We start from the raw sequence: 16,434 nt of genomic DNA on the forward strand, positions 1-16,434 counted from the left end.
CTCATTTAGGAAAGTCAGGTGTCTAAGTGGCTACGTACTGTGTGTTGGGTTGATAAGATATATCACTTTAACAAAGAAGAAACCTCGTCTTTCTCTCTTTCTTTCTATTTTGTTTTATTTAATTCCCCGTTGGTTCGATGATTCTCTTGGCAAAAATCCCGCTCATCAAGTCATCATGTGGAGCTCCTAAAAGACAGCACAGGAACAACATATCACCTTGTCAGATATGATTGTAGCTCTGATCATCGTCATTCAGGCCCAGACTCCCCCCATGGAGAGCACCACTCAATTTGAAGACTAACACATGTTGGACAGTCGAATCATTATTTGCTTATGTGGAGTCCGTCCAAGGCTGGAGGGCCCGGAGAGCCAAGAGTCTAATCTGTGGGCATAAGGAATAACATAGAAATAACATATTGTACAACTTAAAGTATGGCAGGGGAGCAAACTGTGAGCGGTCACATTACATGAAAACAGCAGGCAGGAAGTGTTTTGCAACAGCGGAAAATCTTCAGGTCCAGTCTGACCACCAGACGGTCACACTTCATCTGGCCTGGAGGCTGTGGTCAGTGGATGGATACCTTCCCTATCGTAAGGGTTGGATACGCTGTCATACATTTGTCTGTTGCTCCCTCTCATACTTTTTTTCCATTTCTCTTCCTCCTCCTCTCTCCTCTAACAAACCTAACACTCTTTTAAACCTTTCATCCTGCTTTTCCTCTCAACTTCCTCTGCTTCTCTTGCTTCATCTCTTTTCTTTCTTTCCAGCCTTAGCAACCTTACCTCATCGTGTTTTTGACCCCCCCCCCCCCTTTTCTTACCTTCCATTTCAAACTTCTCATTCCTGTCTCTCTTTCTCTCTCTCTCTCTCTCTCTCCCTCTCTCTCTCTCTCTCCCTCTCTCTCTCTCTCTCTTTCGCTCTCACCCTCTTTCTCTCTGTTTGTGGTCAGTCACACTTAATCTAGCTCCATCCATCTGTTTCTCTTCATTCGTTTAGTCCGGCCTGCTTTCGATTAAGATTACATCAGGCTTTGACCTATTAGTGTGCCGTGATCCTTTTGAAGTCATTCTGTGGTTACAGGTTAAGCTCAAAGCCCACCACTCTTCTTACTCAACATAATACAGACAGTATTTGAAGGGGGAAGGTTCTTAAAACTTTTCAGCCAGGGACCAAAATGACTTTTTTCCCTGGGATCCAGGATCATTAAATCATGAAAACTTTTTCCTGTCATGTGGAGACCCACTAGGAGGGCCTGCGACCCATTTTAGGTCCCAACCCATAATCCAACCAAGCAATCTGTGAACTGGAGTATATTGTTCATTTAACTTCACATGCTAAGGATTTTGATTATATTTTGAAGGTAACTTTCCCAACCAGAGAATTTCTGTTCCTTATTAGGGTTTCTGTTTAAAGTCCAGTTCACATTCCTGACTAAACATTATGCAGACCTCTTGAACAAAAAAGTATTTTTTTAGGGGGCGTCCTGATTGTCTAATGGTTACATTACCACATAACCGCAACATCCACGTTTTGATTCCAGCCAAGGACCTGATTTGCATGTCATACCACTGGATACTGTCGGCCTATTGAATGAAGTCAAAAATACCTAAAACATAATCTTTATTTTTAAAATCTTTCTTGGGAACCACATGAGGAACATATTGAGTCTTACCTTTTCACCTAATACTCATTATTATCCCTGAAATGCAACAAAAAAGAGTCCTGCAGATCCTAAACTCTATCAGCCTATAAATCGGATATACATCCATGTCTCCTACCATCAGCCCTGGTCCCTTATACCGCCCCCCTCCATCATCTTTGATCAGTCAGCTAATAAGTAAAACGTCAGCGTTCATTTCCAGATGTAGATCAAGATATCATCTCTGAAACCTTAAAGTTACCCCCCCCCCCCCCCCCCCTCTTCCTTCCCTAACTTGGATGACTGTGAAAAGAGATTGACTGAAAAGTTAAACTGTACATCATCATTACTTCTGGGTCAAAGCTGGGGTAAGTAGCCAATTGGCCAAGTTGTGACGCTAAACTGACATCTATTGGCCAAATTGTGGCAGGGTAGGATGTTAAAGTCATTTAGACTCATCAGGCTAAGTGGACACAGTTGACTGAGAGGTCTCGAACCTCCCCACGTCTGGTTGTGGGTAGTTTTCTGTGGCAACGATTCTCAATTAGAGCAGCGGATGAGAAGACATCTGGGCTGCTGAGTCTGCTTGACTTACGTATATTAACGTACACCAACAGGCCTGAATTCATTTTACAAATGAACCATACATGTTTGTCTTTTTAACAGTCAGTTAATCATAATGGGGTACCCCAGTATTGTGACAATGTCAGAGCAGACTCGCTTTTACAGTGAATCAGTGAATATTCAATCCGTCTGTCGATCAGAGCTTCACTCGCCGATATTTTATGTGAACAATGGGTGGAATAACAATGTGAAAGCTGTCACTGATAGAGATGAATCCACAAGTATCACCTCTCTGTGGTTCTCGTTTGTATTAAGCATTTAGGGACTTTTAGCTCATTGTTTGATTGTTTTTTATCATCTTTTTGATTCAATCTCAGCGTTCTCATGAGAGACTTGATGATCCAACTGTAGGCAACCCTACCTGCCTAACCAATGAATAAGCAACTAGTGGAGCATTAAGTATTTAAAGACTCAGATATTTTTCTCAGACGTTGGTGGATGCAATAACACTGTCCTATAATACTTGCGAAAACATCACGCTTTTTTTACACCTGTCTGCTGTCACATCAAACTCTGGATGAATCAAAACTTGCATTATGAAATAACTTGAGTTTCATCTCTTCTGGCTTCATTTTGCACTTCTTTTATTTATGGGGTGTGTCACAATGTCTGACAGTTTAACTACTGTAGTCGAAATATTTGAAGAATCAGTTTCATATGGAAGACCTAAGAGTAGGAAAGCACTGAGCCTACAGTTAAGAATAGTCTGTTAATGACATAAAAGGGACAACTGCGAAAGTGACATGATCACAAGGATGTCACATTTTCACACCAACACAAAGCAGGAGTCATCACATCATTGACCTTAAAAACCGTTTCAGAGGGAGAAGTGAAAGAAAATGAGAATAGAAACAGTCGAAAGTTTAAAAGATGAAATCTAGGAAGGTAGCTGAAGTTACTTCCTCTTCCTCATCCTCCTCCTTCTGCCCCTTCTACCACCTCCTCCCATCTCCTACTACCCGATTCTGTTCACCACGCAACTCGCATCCCTCTGTGAAGTCACCTCCATCACTGTTCGAGTGGCAGGTATCCCTCAAACCCTGTTCTGTCTGACTGACTGAGGTGAATGAAGATACTTTAAGGGGTGAGGGGTTCAGATTTAATCATCTGCATGGTTTTCCTGTTAAATGTCTTGTTCACCTCTTTATCTCTCTGTGCTATTCTCCTTCTCCGGTGACATTACAGAGCAGCGGAGATGTTGGCAGGTGCGTTAGTTCTGGGCACCATCCTCACAGCTTTACCAGGTAAGAGAAACACAAAAATACAGCAGAAATTGTAACTTTGTTTCACTGTGAGGTGTATACCTTTAATACGTTTTAATAAGTATATTTATAATACTTAAGAGGTTGATAGGTGAACTGGCAGGCTCCTTAATTGTCACATACTTGTATTGTATTCCAGATATATCATAAATGTGCCACACATGCTTTAAAACAAGGCAGAACATATATTGTAAAAAATAATGACTGACTTATGGGATCCATTATGCACATAAGGTCCTGCAGCCAGGTGCCCTTGCCTTTACGCTCAAGTTATTTATAAGTATTGATTGCCTTTTGTGCAAGGTAGTCAGCCAGGCAGGCAGTCAGCAGCACTGGATGACACCACGGCTGCACATCAAGGCTCATTTTCACTGCTTCAATTTAATGTGTCACGCTCTGAGCAGATCAGAGCTGTGGTTTGACAAGTCTTTCTCTGAGGAGCCACACTGAAGGAAAACTTTCACTTGTGGACAGTTGAAATTTACACTTCTGTTCAGTCTTCAAGTATGTATTCCCTTAACCTTTGGTAACTTATTTTATATGGCAAGCAGCTTTTATGGATGTGACAGCCAGTAGATGTTATTTGTCTGGAACCCTGAACTGGTCCTTCATAAAAACGTGTGAGCGTAGTGACGTGCTTCATCCATCAGATTTTAGGCGAGCTCATACTGTGTGTGCATTTTACTTTGCCTCTATTTAACTGTGCATGTGTGTGTGTACTTCTAGTTTTTGCCTGTCTTGCTGTTTATGATTTTGACATCTTTGTAATGTTAAATTGTCCTTCAGGTATCCAGAGCAGGTGGAGTGTGTCATTTTCTAGGCGGGAGATCTGTGTGTGGGCAGGAACAACGGTCACTCTGCCCTGCCGTTATGACTATCCATCAGGTATCATATCCATGTATAACCCTATATTGAATTTTGTATTTCAGAAAGGTTTTATGTTGAAATATCCGTGATGATTAATAAAGCCAAAAAAAGCTCTGGATGCTGCACATGTCCGATTTCCAAACAACCAAAGAGAGCTCAAAAACCTAAAAAACTTAAAGCCTTATTATATGTTGCCACCTTTTTCCTCATCCATGTTTTTTGCCTCCTTTCTTTAACTTCCCAGGTCATACTGTGAGGCGGGTCATGTGGTTCCGAGTCTCTGCAGAAGGCCGCAGGGAGTTCGTTCACCACACTGACCCGAACGAGATCAGCTTGTCATACCGCGGGCGCACACGGTAGGCGAAACATACAGGGAATTTTTAAAGCTCAGACGTTGTAAATGTGAAATATTGCATAAATATATCAGAAATGAATCGTGGGTTCCAGCTACATCGGGGGCAGCTACTCCAGCTGTTCTGTCCAGGTTCGTGTTGTTAAGCTGAGTGATGCAGGCCAGTACCACTTCAGGTTCGAGACGGACCAACCCCTGGGGCGGTGGACCTCCCCTAACACCATCACTCTTGATGTAACAGGTAGGTTCATACAAACAAAATAAGTGTTGGACTCCAGGAGTCTGGTGTGCCAGGATCACAGGCAGTGTGTGTGTGCATGTGTGAACGTGTGTATTTCAGACCTCCAGGTGCAGGTGCATCCAGCGAGACCTGCCAACATGTTTGGCTCAGCAGAGACCGTGTTTGTAGGCTGCCAGGCCAGAGGATGTGCTGCTCCAGGCAGGAGCCTTGCACTGTACAGGTGCGTTATTGTACATGTGAGTGTAGTATTGGTCGCCCAGACGCTGGTTCAAAGCATGTTTACAACACTGTAGATATGATATGCTGCTCTGCTCACAGGAAGGGACTAAACCTCGGCTCCTATGAGAAATGGATGATTATCAACCGCTTTGACCAGCAGCACACTGGAGCGTACACCTGTCGACCAATCCCACCACAGAACGTACAGTCACCACCCCTAACACTGGCTATGGGACGTGAGTAATCACAAACAAGCTTAACTAAAACAGACTGTTTTCACAATGCCTGCTCTAAACAGACTGTTTTCACAATGCCTGCTCTATCTAAACATGCTTTCAGAAGAGGCATCTGGAACAAGTATGGAAGTGTGGTCTGAAAACAGAAGGAGCTAAAAGTTGTATTTTAACTATTCTAGTCAAAGATGACTGCCTACACCTGCTATTGGCCCTGATGAATGTTAAATTACTGACGATAATCGTTTTCATCATGATGATAAACACTTGATTGTGGTGAATTTCCATTATCGGGATAATCATGGGTACCGTCAATATCCTCACGAGTGACTTGACCGGTGAATGCCACAACATATTCCAATAGTTATCAGGAAAATATCAGAAATCGCAAATGTTTTGGCCAGTATATCCTCATAATTTTTTTTTTTCCCTACCCTCCATTTTCACTCTCTTCCCCTCAAGACGGTCCCCAATCGACGTCCATAGCAGTCTTCCCAGTGGGAGAGGTGTCAGAGGGGGGGTCGGTGACTCTCACCTGCAGTAGTGACGCAGCTCCGCCTGTGGAGAGCTTTGCGTGGTTCAAAGGTACAGGTCTGCATGTTGCCGTGGAGTGTTCACCAATGTACAGCCTCTGATGACAGGACACACAGTGTACACATTCACTGGCTGTTATCGTGGATATGAGCTAACTCGTTAACGACACATGTAATGTGAGTTTTGTCCTGCACTTGGACAAATAAAGGCCCTTGAAGGATTTATTAAAGCAGAGTAGGATTACGTTTTCCTTGGATGCTTGTGAACCGCTGAAGTTTTGGAAGTTTCCTCTAGAATTGCAGGACCTTTGAAGAAAAAAGTCCTTAGATCATGTTCGTAATGTGAATTTATGTGTGCACTAATCTGCATGTGTGCCTTTATCTTCCCTCCAGACATGGAGAGTGGCAGCATCCCAGACAGTTTTAGGCCTCAGCTCCGCCTGTCCCACCTCAAATACACAGACAGAGGAGAATACTTCTGTGTAGCACGCAACTCACTGGGAACAGACCGCTCCAAACCACTTCTACTCAATGTCACTTGTAAGTTTATTGGGTGTTTGCATTGTTTTCACAGACAGGGTGTTTTTTCCCACATTTGCACAGTTCAGAATCAAAACTACATGCTTACATCAGAATTTAATTTTGAGAGAAAATAAGCTTTGTAAACCCATGTGAAGTCTGGTTGTACTTCCTCTTGTGTAAGTCTGTCAAAGGTTAGTCTGGGTCAACATTTAAACTCTAGTCTTCATTGGAATCTTCTATCATATGGATTCAGTAGGAGGTGAAACTCAAACTGCTGCTTTTTCATACTTTTACTTTTGTTTCTAGTTCCAAATTAAATGATTAGTCAGTGGGCATAAAATAATCTGCTACTATGTTGTAGTTCATTTTTCAAACATCCACTGCTCAGATGTGAAGATTTGCTGTAAGTAAATAACATTATATTGTGTTTTTCCCTGACTCCGGTCCTGCTTACATGGCTTCTTTCCTGCATAGTTAGAACTTAAAGGGCCACAGGCTGTATCTATGTGTCATATCTCCTAGTTTTGCTTGTGATTGGTTGATGCTCAGTAAGCACCGCACATTCTTTCATGGTCACTTTAAGGGATCAGTGGTGAGGTAGACTAAACCTCAACTGAATACATGAATATGACAGTGGGGATGCTCCTGTGTTTCTCTCTGCCTGTTTAGACTCTCCAAAGAACACGCGTGTGCTGGTGAGTCCTCCAGGTGACGTCAGAGAAGGCTCATATGTAAACCTGAGCTGTGTCAGTCACGCCCACCCTCCTGCCAGCAGGTAGGATGAGTTTTTCCTCCAGGTTCATCCATTTCTACTAAATAATACATGATGATGGCATGGGTGCAGATCCCAGGGGGACGGGGGATGGGGGGGGGGGGGTGGGGGACATGTGAAAACAAGTAAGGCAAGCACCGTAAATGATTCCATGTGCAGTACTTTTTGAATGATATGGCCTCTATGAAGCCTCTACGATTTATGGTGGCATGGTATGAGCTGCATACGGGCAAAAAAAACCACTTTGGTGTCCCCCCCAATGCTGACATCGGATCTGCACCCCTGAGTGATGGTGATTTTGTTTTTCTTGCGATGCTCCTTATCTGCTGCTTTGTTCATCATCATCATGATTCTTGCATTTGTCATTGTCACTTTCAAAGACTTTCACTTTGCTTCAAGGTGTTGTAATAAGGACTGGGTGTTAAAAACAAAAACATTTCAAAACTGATAAATATTCACTGTATAAAATGCAGAGGTTACAGTATAAATCTAATTATCAAGGACCAAAAATCATATTACTGCAAATTACCCGGACCTATAATCATTTTTATCCTCATCATCATTATCATCATTATCATCATCATCACCATCCTCATCCTCACCATTTCCCCTCCTGCAGGTATGCTTGGTATCGTATCTTAGGTGACAAGGTGTTGGCTAAAGGAACCTTCCAGAACCTGACGTTCCCCTCAGCGCGTGCTCACCATGCTGGTCAGTACTACTGTACAGCGTGGAACCGGTTCGGATACCAAACCTCTCCTGTTGCTACACTCACTATACTTTGTAAGTAGTGTGTGTGTGTGTGTGTGTGTGTGTGTGTGTGTGTGTGTGTGTGTGTGTGTCCTCTGTACATGGATAACTCAGATAAAAACCCTCCTTAACCCTCTTTGTCTATCTCCAGACCCTCCTAAGAACACCTCAGTTCTGGCCCGTCCCTCCAGTGTGGTGGATGCTGGCCGACCTTTGACCTTGACCTGTAGCAGTCAGGCTAACCCAGCAGTGGACAACTTCACATGGCACCGCTTAGCTGTGGACGGGGGCTCTGTACAATGTTAGCATCGTAAAAATGTGGTTCCACTCAAGGTTAACATTACAAAATCATCAATACCTAACTCTATAACCTGCGATAATGTTTGTAGTCAGTGAGGAGTGGTGCTCTGTGGCTGCCTGCTGGTTTGTATCCTTCAACACTATCTGAATCAATAAGCAGATCTTCTCCCTTTTTGTGTCCCATGCAGCGTGGGGCAGCAAGTCCGGTCCTGTCTTCACCTTCTCAGAGGTCGGCCCTAGAGAGAGCGGCCAATACTACTGTGAGGCAAGGAATCGAATCGGAGTCCACAACTCTCCTGTCCTCACTGTGCGAGTCAGAGGTACATAAAGATCCAAGCATGGACACAGTGACCCTCATTTATCAATCTTGCGTGAAAACGGGCGCAGATCTGAGCGCAGAATTGGTCGTAGGAGAGGACCCACGTGTGATTTATGAAACATTCGTATCTGACCAATCTCAGCGTATGAATGAGCGGGCCTTGATAAATGCGGCAGCTGAATTCGATCGTCTTTAACATGTTACGCCACTAAAAGCCCTTAAAAAGCCTGGGAAGAAACAGATCGGCATCCTGACATCCGAGATGGAGCAAAATTAAGATACGCTTTTTGTCAGTCTTAAGAGTGGAATAAAAGGGGCCCATCATAAAAACGCTGTATGGAAAAGAATAACGGAGGCAGTCAACCCGAAGCAGCGCTCCACTGTGACCCGTGTGCGTGTGTGCGCACTGCTGAACCTGCGCTCCTGCTCTGTAGCGGGGTTTGCCAGCGGGGTTATTAGGGTATTCCGTTAGAGGATAACCTTTGTCGTCTAGAAGAACCATACCAAGATGTTAATCATCTGATACCTTGTTTGATTTAATGCAATTTATCGAGGGTAGCCACAAACCGAGGAGATGACTTTGGCTCTGCAGTGCATCTTGCTGCAGCCGCGCGCCAACACATTCATTCGTATATTCATCTTCAACCGCTTGTCCATGTCGGGGTCGCGGGGGGCTGGAGCCGAGCTGTTTTGAAATATAAAAGAATCGTGTGTTCCCCCTGGTCACCTGGCCACCACGTTTAAAAGCGATAGCTAAGCATCACAAATCACCTGTACATTTATCGAGTGGTAGTTTTTGCGATTGATGAATGCGTAATCATTCATGGATGGTGCCTTCAGACGCACATGAGTACAATCAATTGCTCCAACCACAATTTTTATTTTTTTTTATTTGTTTTAAGAATCCGTTTTGATCTGTTCTTAATATGTGACTGCCTATGCTGAATGACAGCTGAGGTTTGTTCATTATTTTCAGCCAGATTTTGCTGTGCTGCACCGCAAATCCACAGGCTCAAATGTGCGTACACGATCTCAGACCAGACGTGAGATTTGATCGTAGCTCCCGCTCACGTCCAAATTGATAAATGCTGACGTTTGCCAGGAAATGGTCGTACGCATCTCTTTCTGCCGTACGTTTGTTTGATAAATTAGGTCCATTGTCTTTATCTTGTCCGTCAGTCAGGGCTGCACTATATGAGGAAAATAAATAAAACAGATATTAAAGTGTACTCAGGTCTTCCTTTCTGCTGCTTTTAGTATTCTGCCAAAATACAACAAATTGCTTGTTGAATAAAAAAAACTGTATCAAAATTATTTCTAATAGTATTTTTACTGAACAAATTGAAATTGAACTGAAGACTAAAGAACGAGAAAAAGAAAAAAAAGAATGATCATTACATTTAAAGTGCCGCTTTCTACATGATTTATTTATTGCACCAGTTGATATAGTGCTGGTGATTTAAAATATGATTTATTGTAAGTAAAACAAAAAGAAAGCATTTTGTGTTCATTAGAACAGTTCTAGAGTGAAATATGTCTATCAGATGGATTGGCATGACACTTTGTACACACATTCATGCAGAGGATGAATCATCCACTGACTTTTCCTCTCGTGCCACCATGAGGATTGCTGTGACATTTCGTACACATGTCCATCCCCCTCAGGATGAATCCCCTAACTTTATCAGGTCATTTTAAATTTGTTCAATACTTTGCTTTATATAGGGAGTATTTACTTTAACTTATTACTCTTTATAACTTTATAACTTTATACTATAAGCCTTTGCTAGTGGCTCTGTGAGGCTGTATTTAAGATGTATTTAGTCACTGTTTAAGCTAAATGCCCACCTGCTGATGTTTGGAAAGTTTAAAGTGTAATTCCAGCTTATTTGCATTTTACAGTCTTTTTCGGCATGAATACACATCAAATAAACCGTCGAGACAGTTTTTTTTGCGTTAATCACCTATTAACAGAGAAATCCGACAGTCGCTGGCAAAAAAAACTGATTTTTTTAACCACTAATACTGCTCAAAATAGCACCAAACCTCTGCAGTAACATGATAACAGTCCCTACACATAAAGCTAAACACCAACAACGTAGTTAGAGAACCCGGAGTTTATAAAAAAAGACTGTTTTACAATGCTACAAGCCTTAGCAGGCGGCTCCATCCATATTGACAGGCAGCCCAAACAAGTCTAACACCGAATGCAAAGGAGTTCAGTTCAGTGAGGAAAGCTACTCCATGTTAGCCATGTCTGGCTCTTAGCAGCTGTCCAGGATTTCTCAGTTAATAGGTGATCAAAGAAAAATAAATGTCTCAATGGCTTATTTGATGTATATTCATGCCGAAAAAGACTGTAAAATCCAAATAAGCCGGAATTACACTTTAAACTTGCCAAACATCAGCGGTTAGGATTTAGCTTAAACAGTGAGTGAATGCATCCTTGACGCAGCCTCACAGAGCCACTAGCAAGGTTAGACCTTTGTAAAGTATATACTCCCTGTACAGTAGAGGATTTTTTCCTCGGAAATAACTTCCCAACATGAGGTACACCAGCCTCATGAAATGTGAGCTCTTAAATATCGTAGCAGCTTTTGACACAGAAATGTTACAGAGGATTTTTTTATGTGGTGATTTTCTTAAGTTGTGAAGGTGTCAGATTTACATTCACACTCAGTCTGCAGGCCTTTAGGGGTGCATCTCTGCTGCCAACTGTCTCCTAACACTCCCCTGTGTTCACTGTAGTGGTTGTGTACATGAGTCACTGTGCATGCTGCTGTCACCTTAAGAAGTGTAATGGAAGAGATGAGGTGTCACTGATAAGCTCAGTGAAACACCCCTGCCCCAGTTTTTGCATCTATGTTTCTAATTATCTCAGACAATGACCCCAGAAAGAAGGTTGTTTCTCTGAGGGATGTTTGGATAGGTCTCTGTGTGCTTGAAATGATGAGTGATGACTCCTCCCCTGCCACTATCACAGCACGAGGTCCGGGCTTCGTTGTGCGCGGTTTCATGGTCTCTGATTGTTTTTCTATGAGTCACGGTGACTCATGTAAAGCCCTCTCACTATGAGGGGGGAGGAGGGGCGATGAGGTGTTGTGGAAAACTACTATTTGCGTCTAGACAGCTGAAGAAGTGAAGTTAGGTTTGGAAATCACAACTGGAAACATAAATCTCAAGTCTAGACGCCCGCACGATGATGCACAGCTCTTTCCCCATTCCTCACTTTCTCTGTTTCTATTTTGATATCTATTGTACTTCTATTTTTATTCATCTCGTGTTAACCATTTCCTCTCTTTTCTTCTTGTTTCTAGTCATGTTGATAACCTCTATTATCCTCCCACTGGCAGGTCGTCTTAAGGTCATTGCCTTGGCGTCAGCAGTAGGTGTGTCTGCTGGACTCATCACTCTCACAGTGGCCATTATGATCAGGTGACAGGAAGTACACTGCTATTTCTGACTCTTCCACATGATAAAAATGAATAAATAGGCGGTTTCGTGGTTTATTTGCATGATTTCATGGTTATGGTTTGATAATATTTCTCCTGTGTCTTCACAGCAAGAACATGCACAGAGTGGACATGGAGTCAGGAGAAGTGGCAAACAAGGTACAGTACTTAATATATATTATGACTATTATTTCTAATTTCTGTTCTTCTATAACTTTTGTTTAATCTGACTGATGCAACATCCCACAATGCAATGTTCCCTGTTAATTCTACAACAACCCTCATATTTACGCTTTCCCTTGGCTTGTGTGTGTGTGTGTGTGTGTGTGTGTGTGTGTGTGTGTGCGCATGACCCCAGCGTCCATCAGTGACAGCTGACACCATGTTCTATGAGTCAGCCCAACAGACCTTCCCAGTGAGAAAGGGCAAGATGTCTGACATACCAGTACGTAACTCAGAACACAATTTGAGCATCTGATATAACTCTGAAAGATAATGACAATATACAACAAATTATCTGAGTGTGTGTGTGTGTGTGTGTGTGTGTGTGTGTGTGTGTGTGTGTGTGTGTGTGTGTGTGTGTGTGTGTGTGTGTGTGTGTGTGTGTGTGTGTGTGTGTGTGTGTGTGTGTGTGTGTGTGTGTGTGTAGGAGGAGCCAGAGGACTTGAGTGACAGCGCCCACCCCGCCATCGTTCCTCTGAAGGATGCTCCACCAATCACAGAAGTTGAAACTCACAGCCCCGCCCCCAACTACTTCACTGTCCACTACTCCAAGTTGTCCAGGTACTAGTCTGATTCAATGGAAGAACATTGCATGGACACATCTCTCCATGCGTCAGATGTCAGGCTCTGTCCCTCTCACTGCTCCCCTTCCACTCTCTGCATGTTACCGTTCTAAAAACCGCTTCACTACGGGAAATAACAGCAACAACCTCCGAGCTAGCAACCTACATTTAGCCAGTCCGTAACAAGGCTGGGTTTGTAATGGGTTTGTAGACTAAAACAACTTGTGAACGCACCTGGAAAAAGGCTAGACTCACAGCACGCTCATGATCCATCACAATGTTGATTGTTCTCTGACTCGGCAGTCCGAGTTGATTTGCTTCAACTTTTAACTGCGCCACTGACATTGACTTAAGTAGTGTACTGATGGGTTCCACTTCACACAAGTTTCTGTAATAACGGTTGAATACATTTCTGCAAGAGCGACATACTGTACAGCTAGCAAATGTTCTGTGGTCCAAAGTCCAGAGAGCTCCTCTAGGTCACCAACCATCAAATGATGTTTTTTCTTTTCCTCGTCTCACCACACAGCCGACATACGTCTATTAATATTTCTTGTGGTGTTTTGCAGGGAATTAGCCATTTTAATGCCAGGGCTCACCTCCCTACGTGCAGATGTCCCACCAAAACAAGTTCCCTCCTTACACTATTTTGCAGAGACACCGTCACAGCTTTGGAGCTTAGAGCTGCCCAAGACGATTGTGAATACAAACAAGCCAGAGCGTTTTTCCCCCTTATCCCAGATTGTATGTGTAGGCTTGCCACACCCTACTCCAGTGCTGGAGTGTGGTGTGGCAAAGCCAGACTATCCAGGTACACACACCTTCCTCTGTCTTCTCTCTCTCAAACTCATCACGTGTGTGTGTGTGTGTGTGTGTGTGTGTGTGTGTGTGTGTGTGTGTGTGTGTGTGTGTGTGTGTGTGTGTGTGTGTGTGTGTGTGTGTGTGTGTGTGTGTGTGTGTGTGTGTGTGTGTGTGTGTGTGTGTGTGTGTGTCTCTCTCTCTCTGTCCCTCTCTTTGTCTCCTCCTTCCCCTCTTCACTCTGTCATTTACACCATCTGTCTGGGCTGTTGACCACAGCAACAATCTACTGTTTCATGTCTTGCATTTTATTTTACAACCACAACGGCCCTCTTGCTTTCTTCTGTATCTTCCTGTCATCACCTTCTCTCTACCACTCCTTGTCTTTTCCTCCTCCTTTACTCTTTTTCTTCTGTGATATCCAACACCTCCCCCCGCGTTTATGAGAGGACAATAAATTTCTCGTCCCAGTTTTTGATATTAAAAAGATTTTAATGGTTCTGGAGCAAAATGAAGAGCTGTTTTTACGATATGATCTGAGTCAGATGTCCAGATGAACTGATGTGGTTGCTGTTTGTTGTTGCTGTTGGTTCAGTGTGGATCAGGTGCAGGTCCACCACCTGCCACTGGGTGGCGATAAAAAGCCGAAGGATTCCTCCAAAGTTGTTTACACTTTACTGCACCAGCCTCACCACTGACTGGGAGAAAAGAAGCACATCAGGTACGAGAGCTCACAACTCTCAGTGTTGGGTACACTTTTATCCACTTTTGTTTTTGCAGTTTTCTGAATTTTCTCTCTTGAAATGGTCCCTCGACATGTGTCAATACTATTACTACTTCAATACAAATGGATGTTTAAAATGCATTCGTTTCTTCAATAATTCAGCAAAGTTGTGTTTCTGAAAAGAAAAAATGCCAAACAATGGAGAAAAAAACAAGTTTAATGTTTACTTATTTATCTTAATAATGTACCAGACACATGCAGAAATAAGATTAAGATGCTGTCAGTCAACACACAAGGTATCTGCAGGTTTCAGCAAGTCAGATTTAAGATTTTTTAAGTCCTTTTTAATGCCATCTTGAATGAAATTTAATACTGATGTGCATGTAAACGCACTGACTGAGACTCATTCAGGTTTAATATCTGTTTGTTTATTGAACAAAAAAGACAGTACAATGTTTAGTGCAGGGATCAGGTTTTCTGGTTGAGTCTTGTCTTTCCCGAGAAACTATCATTCAGTAGAATGTTTCAACATTATTCAATACTTAAGTCTTCATTTTTCCCTGTCTTTTCTTAAACAATATAGTAATAACAACAATTTGTAAGGTGATTAAACCTCTTTAGAAAGGGGATAGATCCATCCATCCATCATCTTTAACCACTTGTCCCTAACGGGGTTGCTGGAGCTGATCCCAGCTGACATCGGGCGTGAGGTGGGGTACACCCTGGACAGGACGCCAGTCTATCGCAGGGCAAGGGGATAGATGTGTATATTTATTTTATGTTTCTAATACTTAGTGTGGGAAAGATGAAGTGAATGAGGGGGCAGACAGAGTAGAGCTCACAACACTTGAGAAACACAAGCAGTTTGTTTTGACTGGTTGAAAAAAAAGATAGTCGACCTGCAGCTGTGGATTCAAACTCTAAATGAGCGCTCTTTAAGTAGTCCTTATTTGTTCTGTGTGTTTATGGACAGGCAAAGCAGCCTATGTTTTATTATTATTATTTAATAAAATGGCGGCGCATCAGTCGGTCTCCTGCTGTCACATCTCTACCTCTCTCACCCAAGTTAGGGAGCGGCACCGAGGAGAATGGGGTTTAGATCTCAGCTGACGTTAGCTAACATCCATGTACAGACAACACAAAGGCAGTTTAGTGATGTACCCTCGAGAACAGTCTTGTTACTACAGCTGGCTACAACAACAACAACAACAACAAGATGCTAAATACACAACCTAGCAAGCTAGCTGCAGGATAGCAGCCAGACGGATGACGGGTGTGGATCATATCGCAAGCAGTTTCACAAAGACAAGAACACCAAATCTAACTGTTTGTAAAAGTCAATCCTCCATTTAAGTCCCTTGAGTAATGGATTTAAGACGAGCATATGACATTTTTAATGAACTGAAGACTTTTAAGGCCTTAGTTTTAGATACATGAATTTAACACTTTTAAGACTTTTTAAAGATGCGTGGGGGCGGCCATTGGCTGAGTGGTTAGAGCAGTCACATAATGTAACGAGGCAGGGGCTGCAGGTTCGACTTTGACCTGCGACCCTTTGCTGCATGCTCAGACTACCTTTCTAATAAAGAATAAAGAACAAAAGAAAATTCAAAAAGCTGAAAGAACATGTTCTGTTTTATCCAAGGTTTACTTGCGGTTTCTGCGTGTTCTTCTAATCTGTTCTGTCCTTTCCCTTTTCATGCTCAGCTGAACAACATATTAGCCTTCCTCGTGTGAACCAGTCACTTCTCTTCCATTCACACTGTAGGACAGGAAACTCTGACGATGCATTACTCTGTTCTGGGTCAGACATGTCGTTATGGATCCGACCACGAGGACAACATGTGGTCCTGGTGCTGACTGGCAGTCCAGCTCCTAAACTGCGTTGCATGATGTTCTCTTTTTTCTATGCATCTTACCATTGTACTATATGCTGCCTGATGATGCAGAAGTGCTTCAAACAATTACAAAACAAAAGGAGGCATTTGTTGGGCATTTTGCTTGCATCCATATCCAGAGTACATGCTTTTGTATACTGTAT

At 42.8% G+C, this 16,434-nt stretch overlaps 1 protein-coding gene across 1 annotated transcript; it reads left to right on the forward strand.

Annotated features, from left to right (window-relative positions):
- Positions 1–3,459: 3,459 nt before the first annotated feature.
- Positions 3,460–14,367, forward strand: LOC310950629 (B-cell receptor CD22; the record flags this gene model as incomplete). The annotated part of the gene is made up of 18 exons (XM_083918533.1): positions 3,460–3,508; positions 4,313–4,411; positions 4,638–4,749; positions 4,841–4,986; positions 5,086–5,206; positions 5,305–5,441; positions 5,901–6,023; positions 6,365–6,511; positions 7,163–7,268; positions 7,885–8,048; positions 8,167–8,316; positions 8,504–8,635; positions 11,988–12,069; positions 12,197–12,245; positions 12,445–12,531; positions 12,736–12,869; positions 13,626–13,682; positions 14,265–14,367. The coding sequence occupies 18 exons, from the start codon at positions 3,460–3,462 to the stop codon at positions 14,365–14,367; spliced, it is 1,998 nt and encodes a 665-aa protein (XP_083774659.1).
- Positions 14,368–16,434: the final 2,067 nt, after the last annotated feature.

Source organism: Echiichthys vipera (assembly GCF_963691815.1).
Source record: "Echiichthys vipera genome assembly, chromosome: 8".
Taxonomy (NCBI): domain Eukaryota; kingdom Metazoa; phylum Chordata; class Actinopteri; order Perciformes; family Trachinidae; genus Echiichthys; species Echiichthys vipera.